Source organism: Humulus lupulus, chromosome 7 (genome assembly GCF_963169125.1).
Source record: "Humulus lupulus chromosome 7, drHumLupu1.1, whole genome shotgun sequence".
In the NCBI taxonomy this organism is placed as follows: Eukaryota; Viridiplantae; Streptophyta; class Magnoliopsida; order Rosales; family Cannabaceae; genus Humulus; species Humulus lupulus.
In genome coordinates, this window is record NC_084799.1 from 14,088,060 (window position 1) to 14,113,654 (window position 25,595).

Below are 25,595 nucleotides of genomic sequence, written 5' to 3' on the forward strand. Positions count from 1 at the left end.
CTTGCCTCAGTCCCCCTCATCTTGGATGGTTGAGCCCCACTGGGAGCAGCGTTGTATCTGACTGACGCCACCCCGTACCCGGGCAAGGGGGTAGACTGGGCCGGGGCGTACCCGTAAGATGGAGGACCGTAGACCGTGGGTGCGGCAAAAGTCATTCCAGGAGTACCCATCAATCCTAGCGCAATCAAGGGCGTTAGATACCATGGGGCTGAATATTGCATGTCGTACCCTGGAAAGGTTTGGGCACTTGGCTGGGGAGCCGGCTGCCATCTGAATGCCTGGATTCGGGCCTCCTCCCAATTGATAAAGCCTTGTGCCCTCCTTATGAATTCTTCGAGGGTGGCCACCTTACTGCGCTGCATGTCATCCCAGAGGGGGGACCCAGCCCAGATCTCGGATTACAAGGCCACCAGGCGCTGCCCATCGTCCACCTTGGTTTTTGAGGCTTCCTCTGTGAAGCATTGGATATAGGCCCTTAGAGTCTCCGTGGGGAGCTGTTTAATGTTAGCGAGGGCTCTAATTTGCATATCCTTCCTCATGGCGCCGACAAATTGTTTGCGGAATGCTGACTGCAGTCTGGACCAGGACTGGATGGATCCTGGCTTAAGCGTCTTCCACCATTCCTCTGCAGGGCCATCTAAAGCAATTGAAAAGCAAAGAAATTTGCCGTTGTCGCAGAGGGCTATGATCATTAACTGATTGTAGCATGATAGATGGTCTCTGGGGTCGACGTTCCTAGTATAGGCGGGTAGATTCGACATTTTGAATCCCTTGGGGAGAACCACATCTAGGATGTGTTTGGCCCAGGGTTCCTTTTCCTCTTCTTCGGAGTCGGAATCTCCTCCCTCCTGTTTACGAACCAGGCGATCCGTAACCTTTTTTAAGGCGGCCAGTTGTTCCATGAACTGTTTGGTCGTACCATCATCCAGGGGAACCCTCTCATTCCTCTTGTCGTTGAGATTATTTCTCAAATCACATCCTCGGGGGAAGATATTTTCCTTGCGGACCCGCTCCTTTCGAGCGTTCATCCCATTGCGCAGGTCTTCCCGGGACGTGTCGTCCCCTGAGCTAAGGGCATTTGGCTCGTCAGCATGTTGGCATCCTTGGTGATCTTTATTCACGGAGGCGCTGGGGTGGAAAAGTTGTTCCCGTCCAGTCTGCCTAAGGGCAGCCCGATGCCTGGTACCCTGCAGGCGCATCCCCTGCGGATTGATTGGGTGATTCTGTCCTGGGACGGGACGCATCATCTCTCTCCTAGGGAGCGCCCGGGGGTTGATCCCTGTTTTCTGAACGGGAGGAGTTTTCCTCCAGGGGTTTTCTTTTCCCTCGGGGTCGGCCGCTTTATCCTTCCCTTTCTCTTGAGCCGGGTTAGGTGGGCCGTGTTTGGGACCTTGTCCCGGAGGAGGGTTCGGCCTCGCATTTTCGGGAACGTTAGTCCTAGCCTGCGGGGCAGATGGTCGTGTTCCTGGAAGTGGTACAACTAGAGGGCTGCCCGCCAACCCTTGGGCGGCAATGAAAGCTTGCAGGGCCATGCGGGGTTCTTGCATCTGGCGGGTGGCTTCTTTTTGTTCAGCTATCCTGGCCTCTTGGTCCAAGACTTGTTGCCTTAGTTTTGTCACCATTGGGCCCTCCTGGTTGGGGTCTACTCCTTCTGGGATCGCCGGATCCTCGGCTTCATGATCACGGTATTCCCCCTCATTTCCCTCCTCTTCCTTGTAGTAATCTTCTTCATAATCTGCCCCATCTTCATAGTTATGTGACTCGTTAGGCTGGGGCATCTGATAAGGTGCATCCTCAGGTTGATTCTGATGAAGAGGTTGGCTGGGCAGTGGCTCTCCATTGCCTTGTTCTTGGTTAGTAAGGTCGAAAGTGGTGTGCCTTGTGTTCACCATTGTTATAGATGTCCGATATCTTTTTTTTTCAAATAGCTTTCCTTAAGCTCTCAATGAGAGCACCAAAATGTTTACCGAGTTTTTCGGAAACTATAATTATAAAAGATAAGAGAGCTTAGAAAGAAAGGATTTAGAATTTGCAAACAAGGTTTTAAAGTGGTTGGGGCGTTAATGAGGCTTAGTACGAGCCAATTGTATTAGAGCTTAGAGAGCTTTTGACAATGGTGGTTTCTACAAGTTTGAGCAGAATAATTGTATATAAGAGAAAAATCTGATCCCTTTCCCAGCGCATCAATGTTCATATTTATAGGCAGTTGAGTTCACTGAGTTTGGTCCGAACTAATCCGAGCCCAATAAGGGTATAAAAATTATTTGGTCTCTGATAGAGGCTTAATACAAAGGATTTAAAGATATGAAATGCATTAATCAGGGCCCATTGCGCCAGCCCAGGCGTAATCGCACTACAAGATTAACAACATAATACTGCTTTAGTCTGGGTCGCATGGGCTTCGAGGGAGATTCAGGGGACATGATCTATCAAAGTAGTGGCAGTACAGTTCTGAACCGACGGCGTACATTCCCTATGTAACCTCTTTTGCAAGTTAGATATGGGGACACAACTCCACATTTCTTGAGGTGATGTCAGTATCGGGGACACCTTATCACGCCCAACCTAGTCACCCAGTCCAGGTTCTTTTACTAACATCCATCTTCATTCACCAGGGTCCTCGTTCGTTTACCAGGATCCAGGTTCATCCATCGTCGTCCCGGTCTAATTTTGGACTTGGGAGCCACGACCTCTTCATTGCATCCCAGGAGACGCCAGAGGAAAGGTCAGGGAATATGCAACATGCCAACATGATGGTCTTGGCTTCTATTCCGGGATACCCTTTGGGCTTTACCGAACCTCGGGCCACCAAAGCTCATTCCGTCTTCATCTATTAGGCCTGATCTATGCCTTAAGTCCCTTTAGAGTGGCCCATGGACTCATAATGCATATCCGTACTGTTGGGGAGAAACGGGGATAACATTCTTGATCTTGAGTCTGAGACTTTATTGATTAATATAAGTGCAAGTGGACGTAGGTCATTACTAACTCTTAGGCCTGAACCACTATAAATTTCATGTGTCATTTAATTTGATTTTAGCTCTTCAAATTATATACTGTTGTTCATATTGACTTAGTGTCGACCAAAACGCTGGTCAACAACACTTCTACCACCAGTAGTAATTATCGTATTTGTTTTTAGTTTTTTTGTAAAAAATATTTTATAATTATCGAATTAATAATCCAATCATTAAAACTAAATTGTTCAAAATTTAATCGGACGAAATTTAGATTTTATATATAAAATATAGGAAAATTGTCTAATACAAGTGCAAAAAACATATGTACCTACATCCCTTTTGTTATTTTCACCACGTGGATTATTATAATCCTAACTTTTTTACATGACTATATACGTTATAGTTATTTAGAACACTTTGCAAATTTTTCAGAAATTACAATGCCGAAAACATGGTTTAAACAGTCTATTATACGTGTCTTTTTTTTAAACGCGTGTAAAACATGTTGTTTTGAATCCTATTTTCGACACTGTAAATTATTCGAAAAACATTTAAAAATTTACGGGATACTCTAAATAACTAAAACGAACACTATCATATGAATAAAAAATTAAAAATATAATTATTCACATGTAAAAAAGTATAGAAATGAAAAAAAAAATGGATGTAGGTACATCCATTTTTAGGGGCTGTATTATAGTTGCACTCTAATAAATATATATATATATCTTCTATATAAAAAATGTGTAGATAACGAAAATTCTTAGTTTTAACAATTTTTTATTTTTTATTTTTGTTAACTTTAACAGAATATTCTTATATTTAACGGTAGATTGTAAACATGACTTAAACTTAAATAAATAAATAATTAAACAAATTAAAATAGGATGTTTTTGAAATATTTTACAATGATACTTATTTAAAAATAATAAAACCATACATTTTTTAACTTAAATAAAATTTAGTTAAACTTAATATTATATTAAACATATAATATATAATCTTTTGTTGATTCAAAAACTAGAACAAACATAAACTTAAATGAAAATAATTAATTAATTAAAACAGGATATTTTAAAGATATTTTATGATAATTTAAATAATTAAATCATATTTATGTAAAAATAATAAGAGCATACATATTATTTTTTTATCTTATAAATTTGTATAATAGTTTATTTTTTATCAAGTGATTAGAACTATTTTTCTTCATCAAATTCACCAAAGGATATTGCGAGATATATTATAAACTAAAAATAGTTGATGTATATATACTATTGTTTACCCTATGACTTTTTCTATTCTTATTTTATTTCTATTATTAATTTCTTTTTAAATATCATTGTATTTTATATATATATATATATGACATGTAACCATGTGAATATATATATGTCAACATTATGTTTAGATATCATATATTAAAAATTATTGATATAAAACTTTTATTAAAATTACAAATAATATTAAGCAAACATGCATTACACTACAACTAAAATGAAATACTATATAAGGAGATAATCGAGATCTGTGAGTCCAAGTGTTCGTTTTAAATAGAAACAAAATAAAGTGTAAAAATTTAATAAAATAAAATAAAAATTATGAAATGAAATACTATTAAAAATAATAATAATTTTTGTCACACGTAAATGATGTACAAGTTTTATCAACAATATTTTATTATATTATTCAAAATTGTATTCCGTGTGATTTTTAATTGTATATGAAAATTAAATATCATTGACCACGTAAAATTATATTATACTATTGAGGTGCGTTTGGCACGTAGGATTGGACTGGAATACACTGAATTGGACAAGATATGATTATGCTGAATTTAAAACTGTGTTTGATGCTCGACTGAATTGAATTATTTTTTTTAAATATTGTTAAACATTAAATTACAATAAAAATTATAAATTAAATTAATAAAAATACTGATATTTTAAAATAATAATTTTATTTCAAATCAATATTTTTTTAAGTAAAAAATTTATTTAATTATTTTAATATTAATATTTCAAAATTATTTGTTAAAAAAATTATATATGAACTAAAAAATAATAAAAATATTATATATATAATAATAACATAATATTATATATAATATTTCACTATAGATATTTTTAATATTTTCGGTACATTAATAAGCTACAACTCTATTATTTTACATGATGATATATAATGTAGTTGCAGGGGATCTCCGCAAATTTTCAGGAAATTCCAAATAATTTAGGATATCGAAAATATGATTTAAACATCTTGTTGCACGCGTGCTTGTTTTGATATTTATACGCGCGTGCAATAGACTGTTTGAATTCTAATTTTGACATCCTAATTATCATAACTTCTTGAAAATTTGTGGGAAGTCCCCTGCAATTACATCATACAGGATCATGTAAAAAAAATAGAGTTGCAACTTATTCATGTACCAAAAATATACAAAATACCTATAGGTAGTAATTAAAAACTAGAGAAAATACCAGTTTGGCCCCTGTGGTTTGCCTGAATACTCGATCGACTCCTATGTTTTGTTAAATGACATTTTGGATCACATGTCGCAAAATAGATCAAAATTAATACCCTGCACCTGATTTTGGTCAAATATTTTTCAATATAACTACAATGCCCCTACTTTTTATAAATTAACACTACTACAAAAAAAGTTTTTTAAGCGAGCCCTAAAAACGTTTTCAGGACTCGTGGGGTGTGAGCTCTCTATTTGAAAGCCTTAAAAACTGAGGTATTTTAGGACTCATGTTGCAAGCCCTAAAATAATTTTTTTAGGGCTCGCAAAAAAATGACGAGCCCTAAAAGAATGTTTTAGAGCTCAAAACGAGCCTCGGGCCGCCCCACACCATTGTTGCCCGAAGCTCACACCAGAGCTTCGACGATGACAACGGAGGCGCCACCCCAGCAGCGGTGGTTGAGGAATCAACCCTAGGTTTTGAAGTAGAGGTCGAAGGGGACTCGAAAATGGTGGTGGTGAGACTCATGACCCACTGTGGCGGCCGAAATAAGGCCAAGAATCCTCGGGTTTCCACGACATCGGCAAGCACCTTCGGCGACATTTCAGACCAATATCCATAGGGGTTTTGATCCCCTTGAGCTCACGAACCCGACCGTGCTACCCATCGGCCGAGACCACATCGAAATCGCGAGAAAATTTCTTTGGAAGCCACGGCAACAACGGAGCTTCAGATATCCCATCGAGGCAGACGACGGTGAGTGGGGCGGCGAGGTTCTGGGGCTTTAGGTTTCGGGAGCTCGAAAACCCAGTGGTGTGGCACGTGTTGCCGTTTGGTGGCTGGAGGTCCGTCGTTCGAGCCTGGCAGATTCAACGCCAAGGAGAAGGAGAGAGAGGGCAAGAGGGATTGGGTAGACAGAGTGAGAGAGGAGAGAGAAACCAAGTGATTAAAAAAAAATTATCATTAGGGTTTCTAAATTTATTTTTATTTAGTTATTTTTTATTTATTAAATTATTAATAAAAATTTTGCTAAAACAATTATTCAAACCTTTAGGACACACATAAGTTTTTAGGACTCGCACTGCGTGTCCTAAAAGAAATTCTTTAAAGACTCTCAATGAGTGTCCTAAAAATTCTAAAAACTTTTGTTAAAAAAATAATTCAAACTTTTAGGACACACATCAGTTTTTAGGGCTCGCATCACGTGTCCTAAAAGAAATTTTTTAAAGAATCTCAATGAGTGTCCTAAAAAGTCTAGGAGCTGTTTTTAGGACTCACATTTAGGTAAGTGCCCTAAAAAAGTGTAATGATTAGAAAATAATCACAAATTGATATAAAATAAAAAAAAATCATTTTTAATTCATTAAAACTGTAAAATAATTATCATAAAAAGTTAAAAATCAAACATAAATACTAAACTTAAAAGCTAAATTTAATAATTAACTTATAACATTAACTCAATTATCAAAATCCAATAAAAAATAAAATCAAACCAAGTAATTAAAACAAAAATGTTTTGTGTTCATCCTTCAAACACGGATTCAAAACTCAAAAATTAAAACAAAATCAAATAGAAAACAAAAAAATTCACCATCATCTCATATTAAGATTGAAAACATGTAACATAAATCGAACCATTTCTTTTCTTCGTACCCAATTCCATACACAAATTTCCATCTGAACAAAAATCCTGCAAAAATATAAGCAAAACCCAACAAGAATATGAAGAAAATAAGAGGAAAGCTCATGAACACAACCTAGAAAACACATGACAAAAAAAGAACTAGAAAATAAAGGGCAAGAATAGTCAATTATCGTCGTGCCTCAGACCCTAGGTAGCCCCATCCCCATTGCGCCTCCTTTATTCTCGTCGTGCCTCTGTCCTAAGGCCAACTTCATCTTTAATGTTGTTGCACCTCAGATCTCAGGAAATCTCATTCCCATAATGCCTCTTTCATTTGAGCCCCAAGCCTCTTCACAGCGATTCAGATCTGAGCCCATTGGCCTCTGTAGCCCAGCACCCAATCCATTGACCTTCATCTCGCCAAAAACCAAACCCTTGTCTTGCCTGAAACCCAGTCTCCATCAAGCTCAGTATGTCTTTCCTTATCCAAATATGAGCCCAAGCCCATCGCCCAACCTTCCTGCCGCCAATGAGCACGTCCCCCAGCCATTAGTTGAAGAAGACAAAGATGAAGAACAAGATTAGATATTTAGGGCTTACAAGAAAAAAAGAAAGAGGGGCTTAGTTTTTTAACATTCAATAATGTTTTAGTTTATTGGTTTTTTATTTTATTTTTCATTTGTAAATTACTTTAATTAATTTTTTATTTTAAAATATATTTTAATTATTTAATAATTCGATATTTAAAAAACATGAGAGCATTTTAGTTATATTGAAAAACTATTTTACCAAAAATCAGGCTCAGGGTATTGTTTTGAACCATTTTGCAAAACGTGAGGTTTGAAAGGTCATTTAGCAAAACATTGGGGTTGATCGAGTATTAAGGCAAAATACAAGGGTCAAATTGATATTTTCCCTAAAAACAATCACTACTAGTACTATAGTAGTACCCATTATATATCCCTTCTTTTAGGTGGGATTGTATATGTTAGAGAATATATTATATGCTCAATGGAAATTGTGAAACCAAAATACAACTCTATGCAAAAATACAATAGACAATGTAATATTGATAAAAGAAATGTTACAATTCTATTGCTCAAAATACAAGTAAATAGAAAGATAGATGATGATAGATATATTGATAATATAACTCAAAGCATAACAATACAAATAAATATATAAGGTAGAAGCAAAAAATAAAAGAGGTAGAAGAACAAAATAATGAGAAGAACAATAGATAAAATCTCACACTCACACAACCAAAGTGTAGAGTAGCGGGGATCACCAACTTGAACAAGATTCAAGACCTTTGTCCAAAAGCTTATTTCCCCCTATTCTCTAAGCACTAAGGGATCTCTCAAGGAAATAACTCTATGGAATTATCAAGTCTCTATGTTGTATTTTCCAGCCAAGTGCTTTATAGATAGAAAATGGTATGTCTTACAAGTGAGCATTATGTTCTTATTTATATAGAGTTTGAGATATCCTTTGAATTTCCAAAGTATGTCACATTTGGGCACATATATGTGTCCAATTTTGTGACTCTCAATAATATGTTACAAGGTGTGATAAATCACATTTGTGTGACAAATCACATTATGTCACATTATATTTAATCTAACATTAATATAACAACATATTCAGCATGGGTTGGATAAAAACTTGATTATTGGACGACTAGTCCAATCCCTTAAGCACTCCCAAACATGGAATATGATTATAAATCACAATCCAACTCCTAATCCAATACACCAAACGAACCCTTATGCAGCCATCAACATGAATATAGTACATATTATAGTTTTCTACTAATTATTCTACCTTTACACATCAGGTATTTTTTTTTTTTAAAATGGAGTTTATTTTTACTATTATATTTAGCATACAACAAGTGTATATATCTATTAACGACTTCTCTTCTCTATTTGTATTCTCTCGCTTAGGGTTTCTGTAACCCTAGCCACCGCCACCTTGTCACCTCTCGGTCGGGGCTTCGCTGGCCTGCCTTTGGGCTTCGGCTAGGCTTCGACTGAGAGGCACCATCACTAATCCACCACAAGCAACCTCTTCGCTTCTCATTCTCCTTCTTCTCCTTCTTCTCCTCCAAAAATCCGCCGACTCTAGTTTTGCCTAGTATTTCTCCTTCTTCTCCGGTCGTCCTCGTTCGTGGCTGTCTCGCACGGGTGGTTGTCTCGAGTGGGTGTCTCGCGAGGGTGGTTGTCTCGCTCGATGGTCGGTTCTGGTGCAGATGGGGTTTGACGGTTTGGTTTTCAATCAGGGGTGGGTGATGTTGGGAGGGATGGTACGGTGTGAAGTGGTTCGGTGAATGGTCCATCTTGTGATGCTTATTGCCTTTTTATTTAATATGCATTGCTATTTATTTACTTTGATTTTGTTGTGTTAATTTCAATTAATAATGGTGCTATTCACCCTTCATTGGTCCATTGTTCTTTTGTGGGGGTCCATGGTGCTTTTGGTGAAGATTATTTTGTTTGGTGCATGTTTATTTTTGGTGTTTGGGAGAATGGTTGTGTGTCATTTTGGGTGGTTGGTGTTGCATTGACTTGCTTAGTTTGCTTGTGCGGGGATCTCGATCATGCACCCCTTCACCTTCAAATTCGGGGGAGTCCTCAATCTCTATCTTTATTGTCACTGTGCTTCGTGAATCTCCGTTCTCTTGAGTCGAGTTTCATGAGCATAGTTGGTCGTTACTATGTTGCCCTTATTTCTTATTTGGAAATTTCACTTTTTATCTCTAATAATACCTAATATTACCAAAAAATCCCAACATTAATAATATTTTCAAATTAATGCTAAGCTTTTCCCTCCTACCGAAAATACCCTTCCCATTCAATCTCAGCCTTCTCTCTCTAAGTCTCGGTTTCTCTCTCTTTCAGTCTCACAAAAATCCCCCAAAAACCATCGAACCTCCACCTCCGTCGAGCCGTCGAGCCGCCATCTCCGTCGAGCCGTCGAGCCCGCATCTCCGTCGAGCTCCCACCTTCTCCGTCGAGCCCCCACCTTCTCCCATTTCTCCGGCGATCTCGAGCCCACTGCAAACTCCCATTTTTCTGTCAAACCCGAGACCCACGGAGCATATTTCCTTCAAAGTTTAAAAAACTAAGGTAAAATCTTGAACCCAAGTCCATATTTGCTTTATATCGTTGTTGAATCTGTGATTTGTGGAATGGGTTGTCCGATTTTGTGGGAAATTTTTTATGGGTTTGAACCAGTGGCTCGATAGGTTCGATTATGGTTCGATAGTAGGCTCGATAAGGTAGTTTGAACAGTTCGATGATGGATCGATTATGGCTCGATATGAGCTCGACATGAGCTCGATAGGAGCTCGATAAGAGCTCAGTAGGATATGTTGTATTATATTACAAGAGCTCGATAGGTTCGATAATGGTTCGATATGAGACTAGACTGTAGCTCGATGGTTATTTATCTAGACAGACAGATTTTTCATAGCTCGATAGGTTCGATAATGGTTCGATATGAGACTAGACTGTAGCTCGATGGTTATTTATCTAGACAGACAGATTTTTCTTAGCTCGATAGGCTCGATGCTGGCTCGATAGGCTCGATAAATTTAGGTTGTTGATATTTCTCGATGGAACTCGATAGTTTTTCGATAGTGCTCGATAGGGTATGTTGCAGCTCGATGATAGCTCGATAGAGATCGATAGAGCTCGATGAAAACTTATTTCAGTGTTTTTTTGAAATTTTCTTTATTCTGTTTTCTTACAAATTTTTTTTCATGTGTTGTTACAGATGCCTAAGTTGCTTGTTCCGTTCAGTGATCACTTTCCTGGTCGAGTGACATATCGGGGTAGTAGTACTTTAAATCACATCAAGACCAGGTTTTTGGAGCTCGGGCTGCTTGAAAGGGCTAAGGAATCCCCTTTTAAACAATTCTTTTTGGCTTCGGATTTTAATTTCTCCGGAGTCTTGGTGCATCAACTGTTGCTGAGGAAAATCGCCAGCAACAACGAAGATGAGGTGCATTTTTTCTTGGGGTCGAAGTCTTGTAGATTCGGCATGGGAGAGTTTGCCCTGGTGACGGGGTTGGATTTCAGTGCCTTCCCGTCACCAGAAGAGTTGGAAGGGCGTAATCTCAGCGATCGGTTGATAAAGGAGTATTTCAACGATGCTGAGAAAGTAAAGCTGTCACAGGTGGACCATGCTTTCAAGACTTGTACGGTTGTGGAAGATGTGTACAAGCTTGGTCTATGTCTGTTTGTTGAGGGGGTTCTGAATGCCATTGAGGGAAAACTGCACATTTGGCGAGATATTCTAAAAATTGTTGAGAATGTAGAGTACTTCTTCAGCTATCCATGGGGGAAGTACTCTTATAGGAGGCTATTGCATTCTTGTAAGAAGGACATGGTGAAGCAAAAGGCCAACTATGATGCCAAGAAGGATGCCAAGGTGCAGCAAGAGTCCAAATACAGTATGTATGGTTATGCCCCCGCCTTACAGTACTGGGCATATGAGGCTATCCAACAGCTTGCGGTGGAGCTTGTTGTGAGCTCGGGAAACATGTTCCCGAGGATGCTTAGCTGGTCGCATCGGAAGAACAAGGATTTCACCAAGTCCGTCATCGCACCGATATTATTGAAGAAGAATGTAAGTTATGTTGTTTTTTTTTTATCTATATGCTTATCTTTTATCATTATTTGAGTTAACCAAATGTTTTATGTTGTTTGCAGTTAATTGTTCTTCCGATGTTGAAGCCTCGGCCAGCAGAAAAAGACTATTACTTGTCTTTCACTGAGGGAGATCTTCCCCTTTATCCTGGGCTTGGCCAGGATCCCTCGGAAACTGATGAGGAGGAGGATGCGACTTTTGAGAAAATGGCAGAGAAAGTTTCTCAGGCTGCCGAGGTAGCCAAGATATTTGTTGATGCTGCCCCGGGGGAGGAGGTTGCAGGTCCCACCCCTCCTATTCCCCCAGCCTCAGCCCCAGCCTCAACCTGTGCCCCAACATCAGCCCCAGCCTCAGCCCCAGCCTCAACCTGTGCCCCAACATCAGCCCCAGCATCAGCCCCAGCATCAACCTGTGCCCCAACATCAGCCCCAGCCTCAGTGTCAGCCCCAACACCAACCCCACCACCAGCCTCAGCCTCAGCCCCTGAGCTGGCCGACTTGATTGAGCGGTTGGACAGAGTCGAGGGTCGACAGGAGACCCTCTTGAAGAACCAGTCAGTGATCTTGGACGTACTCAGTCAGATCCTGACATTTGTTAAGGAGAAACCGAGGGGGTCCAATGAAGATTCAGAGTCAGAGTCATTGGATCTTCCGCTAGACTATGTTGATGATCCAACGACGCCCCCTACCATCATTGTGACACCAGATGCTGAGACTCCGGGAGTCGTTATTGTCAACCCTGAGGATGTTGCTGGGGTTCAGTTTCGGAGGGCTAGACGCCAAAGACGCAAGCCAGATTGGTTTGAGGACTATACGGATCCCACGAGGAAAAGACCTCGCACTGCTGCAGCTGCACCAGCAGACGAGGCTACACAAGAGGCTACACATGTGCTGGACCCTCTCAAGAAGCCAGATCCCAAACAGTATAGGACAATGTGCAAGTGGCTTCTTGGAGACATGCCCAACAAGACCCCGCGGGATGTAAAGACTGGGAGTCACGGTCCAGCATGGTTTCTGACGTTGAAGACACCCCAGTCGTGGCTCAATGATGGGGTAAGCAATTTATACCTAATTATGGACTGTTTTCAATTTTACATGTTTTATTTTTACTGACTCGATGTGAGCTCGATAGGAGTTCGATAGTAGTTCGACATGGATGTTAAAATAGGGGTTGTTCTTTACTATTTCAGAGTGGCTCGATGTGAGCTCGATGGAGCTCGATAGGTAGTTCGATAGGGATGTTAAAATAGATTGTTTTTTTACTGTTTTAGAGTGGCTCGATGTGAGCTCGATATTAGTTCGATAGGGATGTTAAAAGCTCGATGTGAGTTCGATATGAGTTCGATAGTGAAAATTCCCTTAACAAAAGTGGCTCGATGTGAGCTCGATGGAGCTCGATAGGGAGTTCGATAGGGATGTTAAAATAGGTTGTCTTTACTATTTCATGATGGCTCGATGTGAGCTCGATAGGTAGTTCGATAGGGATGTTAAAGTAGGTTATTTTTACTGTTTCATACTGGCTCGATGTGAGCTCGATAGGAGTTCGATAGTAGTTCGACATGGATGTTAAAATAGGGGTTGTTCTTTACTGTTTCAGAGTGGCTCGTTGTGAGCTCGATGGAGCTCGATAGGTAGTTCGATAGGGATGTTAAAATAGATTGTGTTTTTTTTACTGTTTTAGAGTGGCTCGATGTGAGCTCGATATTAGTTCGATAGGGATGTTAAAAGCTCGATGTGAGTTCGATATGAGTTCGATAGTGAAAATTCCCTTAACAAAGTGGCTCGATGTGAGCTCGATGGAGCTCGATAGGGAGTTCGATAGGGATGTTAAAATAGGTTGCCTTTACTATTTCATGATGGCTCGATAGGTAGTTCGATAGGGATGTTAAAGTAGGTTATTTTTACTGTTTCAGACTGGCTCGATGTGAGCTCGATAGTAGTTCGATGGTAGTTCGATAGGGATGTTAAAGTAGTTTGTTTTTTTTACTGTTTCATACTGGCTCGATGTGAGCTCGATATGAGCTCAATGTGAGCTCGATGGAGCTCGACATCAGCATTTTATGATGGTTTTTGCTAATTTTTTTATCGTACTCTCTTTTGCAGCATATTGATGCGGCAGAACACATGCTTCGTATGCGTCGCAAGTATTTTCCCAATATATATCGACAGAATGGAGTTGTGATGAACAGTTATTTCTCACAAGTGATACCTGCCCGATATGATCAGTTCAAGAAAACAGCCGACAAAACAAAGTATTATTGGGATGCTGACATTATGTCCATGTTGACCGGCATCGAGCAGCAGTTTCTGGCATCTTGGGGAGGAGTTGAGGATGTATATTGGTGCCAGAACTATGGACAACAACATTGGTTTGCCATTGAGGCTTCCATTTCTAGTTGGACTCTGACTGTTTACGATTCAGACAACTCGGTGATTAGTGACGCAAAGCTTGAGGATATTATGAGTCCATGGTGCTTTATGCTACCTTCTCTGTTAATGCAGAGTAAACTGTTTACTGATAGCTTGATGTTGAAGATTCCATCAGCAGGAAATAGGCCGCATCAGTTCACATTGCGTCGCAAACAGAAACACGAGCTCCCTCAGTCAAAGAGAAGGTAACAAACATCATCTTCATACTAATTTTGTTTCTAACTAAATTTATAGTAATGTGCACTTAATATATATATATTTTTTTTTACAGTGGGGATTGTGGTGTGTATGCTATCAAGTATATTGAGCATCTAATGGTCGGTCTTCCATTGGAAGCTATCTGCGATGAAAATATGGAGGTGTTCAGGAACAAGTGGACCACAGACTTGTGGTATCAAAATTTGTTACCTTGATGATTGTATATATACAGGGTCTTTACATGTACAGTTTGTTGTTCACATTTTTTTATAATTTTCATGGGCTGTTATCGAGCTAATATCAAGCTATATCGAACTGTTATTGAATTATCAAAATTTGTTACCTTCATAAAAAGAGTTTATTAATACAACAAGTTCAAATGGGAAAAAAGAGTTTAAAGCCTAGCTTTGCCATAAACATAACTTTTCAGAAAAATCAAATAAAAAGAGTTTATTAATACAACAAGTTCAAATGGGAAAAAAGAGTTTAAAGCCTAGCTTTGCCATAAACATAACTTTTCAGAAAAATCAAATAAAAAGAGTTTATTAATACAACAAGTTCAAATGGGAAAAAAAAGTTTAAAGCCTAGCTTTGCATGTAGCCCTGTTGTGGCCAAGACCACCACACATGCTACACTTGCGATGACTGGGAATGATTTCTCCATTCGATGGAGTGCGGTTTGTCTTCCTTCTTCCCACCTTATTCTTCTTCGGTCGACCAACTGGTTGTTTTTCAACGGGAACCCCAACTTGCATTTTCTCTATGTTCTCGGGAACTTCCCAATCATCCTCATTCCCAGTTGGGTAAATTGTTTCTTTGTAAGACTCCCTCCACATCTCAGTAGTGTAATATGGTGAACACAGTGAGTAAATGTTGACATTGCGCAACATGGCCGCAGCCACACCATGAACACAAGGGTAACCCATTATTTGAAACTGACCACAAGAGCATGATTTGGTCATCAAATTCACCTCACCATCACCTTCTGGGTCTACCACATGAAATTCAAACTGTCCAAGAGGATGGACTTTCAAGTACCTTGCATCATCCGCAATGCCTGAGACATCTTTCTCATATGTTGTTGCTAATTTCGATGTGCACTTCTCTACCTCCTCACGACGCGCGGCAAACCATGACTGAATTGTGAAACGAATGAATTCCACAAAAGTAGTGACTGGGAAGGTTCTTGCGTCTCTGGTTTTGTTGTTGAAACTTTCAGCGTAGTTGCTTGTCATTACATTGTATCGATTCCCAGGAAAGTATACACGAGTCCACTTATCGAAGCCAATACCCTCGAGATATTGAGCTATGGCAGGATCCATTTGCTTTATATTATTGAAGAACCTGTGAAATTTTGACTTCCGAAATGCATATGCCGCATTATACATCTCCTTGTGACAGTGATCGGTCTTGAACTTAGCGATTACATTCATACTTATGTGATGGTAGCATGCGCCGTGGTAGGCATCAGGGAAGACCAACTCAAGAGCATGAATAATGCTAGCATGCCTGTCTGAAACAAAAGACAGATTATCAACAACTCCAATGGCTTCCTTCAATTTCATCATGAAATACTTCCAAGAAGCATGATTCTCACTGTCAACAATCGCGAATGCAATTGGATAAATGTGGTTATTCGCATCCAATGCGACAGCACACAACATGTGGCCACCGTACCTTGACTTTAAGAAAGTGCCGTCCACACATATAACAGGACGACATGATGTAAATCCCCTTCTACAAACTCCGAGTGAGAAGAAACAGTAAAGAAAGCGACCGTCATCTATGACAAAATCAGTAATTGTACCTGGATTCTTTTGCTGCAGCATGTACAGGTAAGAAGGTAACTTGGAGTACGATTCTTCAGGTGTCCCCCTAACATAACCGAGTGCCTTCTCTCTGCATCTCCAAGCCTTAATATAACTCATATCGATCCCAAAATTATTCTTCATATCCTCCTTTATGCTGTTTGGTGGATAGCTAGTGCCATCAGTAGCATATTTGTTCTTGATAAGGTGCCCAATGACAGAAGGTGCTGCTTGACGGTGGTCTTTTTGTCGCAATTCTAGTGAGCAAGTATGTACACTATTATAAACAGTGATCTCAAACATCTCTGATCGCGCTACTTTTTTCCCTCTTATTCTCCAACCACAATCAGGATCCTTGCAGGTGATATACAACACATCAGTACCAGACTTCTTAACCATAAACTCAAAATTATTCTTCATTGCAAAGAGAGCCGCTTTGGTTTTCAATTCCATCTTGTTCTCAAATGTCTTCCCAAGATGTAATTCCCCCAACGCTATACCGGATGAGGGTGATTCAGAACGACTACAAGCTATGATATCTTCTTTTGTAAACATGGGAGCACTCCATTTTCTGTGATCTTCTGTTGAACATATTGAAATGTTCCCTGTATAGTTATATTCTGTTCCACCATGACGACTAGAGCTGGTGCCAGGTGTTCGGCGTCCTTGACTTGGTGGGTTCGTCCGTGCAATATGACGTATTGGTTGTTCTTGTGCTTCTTCTACTTGCAAATGTTCAGCTAATAGATCATCATCCACCGAATTGTCTCCTAATTCCTCATTGTGTTCGGCTACCGGATCGTCATTCACATAGGGGTTGTACTCATACTGGTTGTCCCTCAGGTCACCAATAGGAAATCCTAAAGTACTGGCTGCTCCCTCAAGTCCGGGAGTGGAATATGGGTCTGCAATGACAATCTTTTTAACAGGAGTGACACACAAGGCCAACCTTTCTTTAGATGTTACTCCTATGAATGCACGGACACCAAGATCACTTTCAACATGAACGGGTGTAAACGGTTGGTCGCCGCAAGTGTAAGGAACCTCCAATTTCAACTCATACATCTGTTTATCAACTTTAAGTTCCTTGTGCAATATGTCAAGAAGTTGCAAGTACGTTACAGTATCCTCCATCGGTATCACCGTGCATTGAGGGTCCTTGAAAATCCACTTATTCCCTTGTAATTCCCAAACACCATTGTAGGATACAAAAACGTAGACAATAGAGCCTGTGTTGGAAAAAAAAACATTAACATTGTCAGGAAAACTGTCATTTTTCCAGAAATGCAATAAAAAATAACATTATCGAGCTTTATCGAGCTATTATCGAGTTGGAATCGAGCTACCATTTCTCAAAACAGAACACAAACCTAACCAAACCCTCCATCGAACCCCTATCGAGCTATTATCGAGTTATCATCGAGCTACCATTTCTCAAAACAGAACATAAACCTAACCAAACCCTCCATCGAACCCCTATCGAGCTATTATCGAGTTAGCATCGAGCTATCATTTCTCAAAACCGACCATAAAACACAACCAAACCCTCAATCGAACCCTATCGAGCTCATATCGAGCTACTATTGAGCTCAAATATTATAGATCCATTCGAACCCTTATCGAACCCTTATCGAGTTTCCATCGAGCACTAAACCGAACCTATCGAGCTATTATCGAGCTAACATCGAGCTACATCGAGCTCTTACAAAGACCTTCTTCTACATACCATCGAACCGTTATCGAACCGTTATCGAGCTTCTATCGAGCAAAAAAATTGCAGAAAACCCAGAAAAACACAGATCGCGGAATCTCTCAAAAAATCCCGAAAAATACACCAATATAGGCTCAGATCTGTTCAAAATAGCCAAAAAAAATGTAAACAAATAATACCCAACACAAAATGTAAAATCTCATTACCCATGGTTTTTCTCCTCCAAAAACTCTCAAAATAGATGTTGCATTTGATATTAACGAATTCACAGAAACAATGGAGATAACTAACAATGATTTTGACAAGAAAATTATACAAAACTGTAGGTTTTATGGAGATTTCGTGAGAATTAGAGAGAGAGAGGGAGGAGAGTGGAAGAGAAGGTTTTGTGAATTTTTGATATAATGGGAGGGGTATTTTGGGTATGGGAGGAAAGTTTAGCATTAATTTGAAAATATTATTAATGTTGGGATTTTTTGGTAATATTAAGTATTATTAGAGATAAAAAGTGAAATTTCCCTTTAATAATGGGTTTGTTTTTTCCCAATTTTTATTGAAAATCCATTAGCTGATTGTCATTAGTGGGATAAATCAATCATATGCTCATTTGGTTTGGAAACCTAGTTTACCTCTCAGACTTTTGATGATCGACAGTTGGCGGATTATTGGACCTTTAGATGGGTAGCTGATAGGATTTTCTTTATTTTTATTTTAAATGGCTTGGTAAGCCTATTGTTGTTGATCATACTCTATGAGCGATATTTTCATGTATAATAGACTATGTCTGATTTACCTATTAATGGAAATTTCCTTATTTTTAAAAAAAACAAGTATATATCTATTTTTATTTTCAATTTGCTCAAACAAAAATGTGGAATTAATTTTGGCAAACACTTAATTAACACTGAGGGTTTACGTTTACCAATTCAGACAATGAATTGATTTCATTAAATTGTAAATTCAATATAAATGGGTCAAGAAATGAATGTGATTGACTATTTCAAGCGTAAATAACAAATCAACGCTAACGAACCTTGAAAATGATAGTTTCTAAATGGACAATATTTCCTTTCAGACCAACAAAGAACTAAAAATATCCGGGGTCGTTCTAGTAAGTTCCATTAAGAATGGACAAAAAATAAACCTGAAATTTTGTCCAAAGATGATAATTATTGTTGAAAAAATGGCATATATATATATATATACACGTCATATATAATTGTCTCTTATCATACGGGTCTTCTTTCTCCGTATATTTCTTATCAATAAAATAAGTTTGAAAATTTTGGTCAAAAAAATGATAAGAATACGATTTTAATAAGGTCAACAAAGCTGAAAAAATCCCATCCACACAAAATTTCATCACCAAAACTTTTCCATTACAAGAGACTTTGAAGTTTGAATATTATAGTAGAATCAAAATGTTGTGTCATCACTCCAAAATTTCTAACTTTAGAATTGTAGTAATATAATATTGACAACTGTTTACTAACTTCCCAATTAAATTCCCCAAAATTGTCTATATAAGTAAGTATATGGCTCTGCAAACACATATATTCGCATAATCTTAAGACACCCTTATATATCTATCTATCTTTCTATATAGGACCTAATCCATATTGATCATAAGTATATATATATATTTATATATATATATAATCATATCTCAGTTGGGTTGTAAGTGCGTGATTTATAATCAATATAGCTGCAAACTCAGAATGGGAGATCAACTCTTTGCAGATCAACAACAACTTGCTGACTTCCAAGAAGCTTTCTGTCTTCTTGACAAAGATGGAGATGGTATGTAATATATATATATATATATATAGATTTATACGTAAATATTACTTTCTTTTATAGTTTTCCTTTCCATATTCTCCACTTTTTTTCTTTTCATTAACGTAGATAGTATTCAAACAAATACACAATATCCCTTCTGCAAAAGTATTAACAATACAAAAATGGTCGAAAGAAAACAACTTTATTCAATAGGGTTTCGTCCAATCAATAATAATTTGATTATTTTTAGATAATAGTAAGCTTAGAAATATATTTTCCTTCGGCCGAAAAAGCAACACAAATTTTTTGGCACTTAATATATATATACAAAATGTATTATATAGTGTATATACAGTTTGTACGTACGTAATTTTGTTTTGTTTTTTTTCTTTTAGTTAATATTAATTTTGCACGTGCTTATATATAACAGGGCGCATAACGATTGACGAATTGGCCATTGCCATTAGATCGTTGGACCAACATCCAACAGAGGATGAACTGCAAAGCATGATTAGTGAAGTAGATGCCGATGGTAATGGAACCATAGAGTTGGGAGAGTTCTTGAATCTCATGGCAAGAAAAATGAAGGTATATAATTAATAATAAACAATATAATAAAATAAATATTATATATATATGTTATAGCCATCTTTAATATTCTTATTATTACAAAGTTATTATCTAACTACTTGTTATCAAAGCTAATTAATGAGTTTGATTTATATATATATGTGTGTACGTGTAGGAAACTGAAGTAGAAGATGAACTCAGAGAAGCTTTTAAAGTCTTTGATAAAGATCAAGATGGCTACATTTCACCTACCGAGGTTGATTTTTTTATTAATATTATATTTTTTTATACATACACCTATACCAATTATTAATTGACCTTTATTCATATAATTAGTTTTTATTAAATAAGCATTAATTAAATATTTAATTGTAAGTAGTGTCACCCTTTACGTACATGTGCTATAATTTCTAAAAAGAAAAATCAACTCGCACATGCTTGGATGTCATATTATTTTAACATGCCGCTTATTTTGTCTTTCTTTCTCTTGTTAATTAAAAATCAAAAATTAAATTATTAATGAAAATTTTCTTTTTTGTTCTTAATTAAATTATTGTGTTGTGATTTGCAGTTAAAACATGTTATGATAAATCTTGGGGAGAGAATGAAAGATGAAGAATTAGATCAGATGATCAGAGATGCTGATTTGGACGGTGATGGTCTGATCAATTACGAGGAATTCGTGAGAATGATGTTGGCTGTTTAATATATTAATTAATTAATGCCAGCCTCACTTCTGCAAGCCTTGATGTCATCAATTGAAAGAAAAAACTAAATATGATTTAATTACTTTTAATCTTTTGTGTAGTGATTTAAATTCACATACTCACATGTTTACTGTGTTATTATCTTTGTATTGTCGGCTTATAGAGAAATAATAATTATGTACTTTGGAGTTTTTTTTAACCATCATTTATATTTATATGATGGTACATGATAATTAATATCATTTCTAATTATATTTAGATCAGGGACAGTGGCAGAAAACTAATCTAAGGGGGCTAAAATGTGAAAAAAAAAATTGAAAGGCCAATATATAAACTTTAAAGAATATCAAGAAGAAATATATAAAAAAAATACCAAAATAAATTAAAAAGAAAAATTGCGGAGGCAAGGTCCCTTTGTACCTCCATCCCTGATTTAGATTAATACGATACTTTGAAATATTATTTAAATTAATACCGTTAGACTAATAAATTTTTTATTAGTTATATATAAAATAAATTTAAATTAGAATTATACAATTTTTTAAAGGGAAATCTACAAAAATGCACTAAAAGTTAAAAAAAAATCTGAAAAATACGGTGCATTACAAAAATACGGAATGGCAAAATTGTAAATACAGAGTGGCAAAATCATAAATAAAATCTATAAAATACAATTTTTTGTGAACAACATTTACAAACTAATAAATATATGTTACAAACTTGTAAATATCCGTTACGTGTCTGTAAATAATATTTACAAAATCCATTATAGAATTGTATATTTTTTTTTTGTTTTTTTAGATAAAACTTACAAACAAATTTGTAACTAAATTTTTTATTTTTGTAACAATAGTTTACAAATCTAGTTTTACAACTAAGAAAGATATTTTCGTAACTAATATTTATGAAAATATTTTATAGTTAAGAAATGATACTATATTATTAGTTAGCGGAGGAGGAGGGTGAGGATGATTTGGTGACGGTTTTCACTGCCGGAGGAGACGGCGGCGGCAGCGGGGCTACAACATTAGTAATCTCAGTGATGGTGGTAGGAGGAGTCTGTGTGGATGGATGAGCGGGCTTGTTTGGCGAAGGGTCAGTGGAGGGGTTGGTTTTCTTGTAGGTCATGGTGTTTTCCAGGCGATTGAGACTTGTCTTCTTTCCCAACTGCAAATTAAACTTTAGCCATTAATGGAGGAGCTAAACAGATATATATATATATATATAAATCTACAGTCAAGTCGACGATCAATTAATATTAAGGAGACATAGTTTTATTGCTGAGAAAGAGTATGTGTTCACTATACGTAAAAAAGCTTTATAATAAGTACTCAAAAATGTCTTCTTCTTTACTATGAGAGAAATCAAAACTTGGATCACCATTATTCTCAATTACCCAATTAATAAATCTAAAACAAAAACCATGGAATTATCGATTAAAATTAAGTTCATCACAATATATATATTCAAAAATCAGTCAAGAGATTAGAAGATGAAAAAACCATTAACAACACTTTCTAACAGTCAAAAATTGATGTTGATGATGATCAGTAGTTTTCATATTACCGTAAATATGTAATTATTTTATATTACCGTATATTTAGAATTTTTTTCCTAAACACCGTGCTTAATGTAATTATCCCTTTTTTAAATAATAAAGTATATATATATATATGTAAAAATCAATGTATAGATGAACAACATTTTGGGCCAATAATAAAATTAATTGCATTCAAAACATCATGTTTTTTATGCATTCAACATTTGGTGATCTGTATTTAGTTTTATTACTCATTAGTTTTTCCTCTAAACTCTAAACTCTGTAGAGTTCGGAATTGGTCTAAGCCATTTGGTACTTTGTATTTTTGTAAAATATCATTTTGGTACTATGTATTTACAATAATATTTATTTGGTATCCGTATTTTGAAATTATACATATTTGATATTATGTATTTTAAAATTGTATATATTTGGTATCCTAAACTCAAATTTAATTAATAAAATTTTACCAATTTAATTAAACTGCTCTCAATTGCATGAGTTCCAAATTCAACTTTAATTACTTAATTACATATAACTTATTACAATTTGATCATATTGACAAAATTTTATTTAATTTGAGTCTAAGTACTAAATATGCATAATTTTAAAATACAGAATATGATATGATCATTATTGAAAAAAAAAAATATCAAAACAACACTTTATAAAAACATACAGCATCAAGTAGGTAAATCCCTTAATATATACATATTTCAATAAAAACAACTTATTTTGATTCAAATGTGAACTGAAGCATATATATATATATATATATGCAAGGAAAATAGCAAACCACATATATATAGGATTTTTTATGTCTTTCAAAATCATATATATCTATGAGATTTTTCATATATTAACTTTTAGATTGAATTTATTTTACTTTTTTTTTTCTTTTGCAATTACAATTTTAAAAATTCTCATATTTCAAAAAGAAAACAAGCAAACACATCTAGCATGTCCACTAATATCACCTCAATGATCTATAGCTCCGACATCAATCATCCCCTCTACTTCGATCTCGCCATCCCCTCTAAAATACAAGACCTAACTTTGAATTTATAAGATTCATATATAATTTAAATAAATTTTATGTTACCCAATATCATAATTAGTAGTCAAGACTATAAATCGATTTATTATGCGTTGAATTTGAATATAAACTTGTCTTTTTCTGAAATCTAGAAATCACGTCATAGTAATACTTTTTTCAATTTTTTTTTTGGTAATCAATTACAAATAATTTTCTAAATTTTAGAAGGTTAACCAGCTACTAGTATGCAAAAAAAAAAATGGTTGTTACTATTTAACCAGTAACATAATAATAATTGGTTACTAATATTTTCAGTAATAAAATATATAGCAGTTAATTTTTAATTTTAGTTTACGATGACTATTATATCACTAGTTAATGAGTAACCAACATTTGTTTCAATTTGGTTACAGACTAGCAACCGGTTAAAATTGAGAAACTTGGTAAACAGTTACCATTCTGAAACCGATAAAAGTGGTAACCAGTTATATATGTGAGGAGATTTTCAGACATCATAAAAAAAAATTTCATATACAAGGTTCAATCCAAAAATTTATTGTAAGCCTCGATTCTTTTGTTGGAAATGTACATCAAATAATCTTGTTATTGATTGGCCTCTTGAAAATAATAGTTGAAATTGAAGAACAAGAAAAAATAACAAAATAAGAAGAAAAATGATGGATAAATACTATTTTGACTCTTATGTTATGCAAAAATTAACGCTCAAACCCTCTATTTTATTAAATGACATTTCAAACTCAATGTTTTGCAAAATGGATTCTGGACTCTAATTTTGTCAAATAATTTTTCAGATTTTATTAAATATTAAATTATATTAAATTAATTTTGATATTAAAATTAAAATTTAAAAAGTAATATTTAATTTAAAAAATTAAATTAAATTTTTAATCTATGTGCTAAACTTAATTAAATGTACTTAAATATTAAACAAAACTTAATGAAACTAAATGAATATCTCAAACCCAGATTCAAAGAGAAAACCATATCAATAAAACTAAAATGGTTTCTTAAATTTATCTAAAACCCTGATTCAAAGAAAAAAAAACTTCATTATCACCAAGTTAATATCTCATCTCAAATCTGAATAACCAAACTCAAAAATCAATGTTCAACATCTCATCTCATCCCATATCTCCCATCTAACAAACTTAAATCTCTCCCAAAATCAATTCAACGCAAAAAAAAAAAAAAATCTCAACATTCATAAACTCATATTTAATTTATTAATAAATACAAAGAATGAAACATAAAATTGTTAAATCAACTCTGGAAAGAAAACTCAATCCATCACTTCCATAGTTTCATCACTTCAGGCAAATTACAAGAAGCAGAGGAAGCTTCTGGAGCTGTGACGAGCTTTTTCTTCCTCGATTTGACCATCGCAACACTGTGACATTTCCTAAGTGCCTCTGCTCGCCCAATGATGTTGACCAAGATCAAGATCTGCTATGGGAGCTAGCTACAAGATCGATGATGCAGGAAGAAGAGGAAGAAGAAGAAGAAGAAGAAAATTGATTTTGATTTTAGGTTTGAATTTAAATTATATTTGTATGTTTAATTAAATTGTTTTATTAAGTTTTTTTCTATTTCAAAATAGAAAATTCATTAAATCAAATTAAAATGAAAATCTTGAGATATCTTAGTCATATTCAACAAAAAATTTGACTAAAATTAGGCTCAGGGTTATTTTATTTCATTTTGTAAAACACATAATCTGAATTGTCATTTAACAAATCGATAACTTTTGCACAACACAAAATCCAAAATGATATTTACCGAAAAATAAAATATAAAAAAAGAAGAAGAAGAACGATAAAAACAACAATATCAACAAAATGAAGGATAAAATGGAAGAAAAATAAGAACGAGAAGGAAAAAGAAGAGCGTAAAAGAATAAAATAAATAAAAAATCTAGATTTAAATAATAAATATTTTCAAAACTAAAAAAGTCTTACAAAATTAAAATCATAAATAAATACAAAACTAACTATTGAAAAAAGTTATAATTAAGAAAATTACATAAATATATTTGTTTACCCAAAACGGACTACCTGATGACGTGGCAGGATTAACCTACACATGGGATGCACG

General features: G+C 35.8%; 1 protein-coding gene across 1 annotated transcript; it reads left to right on the plus strand.

Annotated features, from left to right (window-relative positions):
- Positions 1 to 19,302: 19,302 nt before the first annotated feature.
- On the plus strand, positions 19,303 to 21,099 carry LOC133790745 (calmodulin-like protein 11). The gene is made up of 4 exons (XM_062228505.1): positions 19,303 to 19,651; positions 20,061 to 20,218; positions 20,376 to 20,456; positions 20,772 to 21,099. The coding sequence occupies exons 1-4, from the start codon at positions 19,570 to 19,572 to the stop codon at positions 20,904 to 20,906; spliced, it is 456 nt and encodes a 151-aa protein (XP_062084489.1). The 5' UTR covers positions 19,303 to 19,569; the 3' UTR covers positions 20,907 to 21,099.
- Positions 21,100 to 25,595: the final 4,496 nt, after the last annotated feature.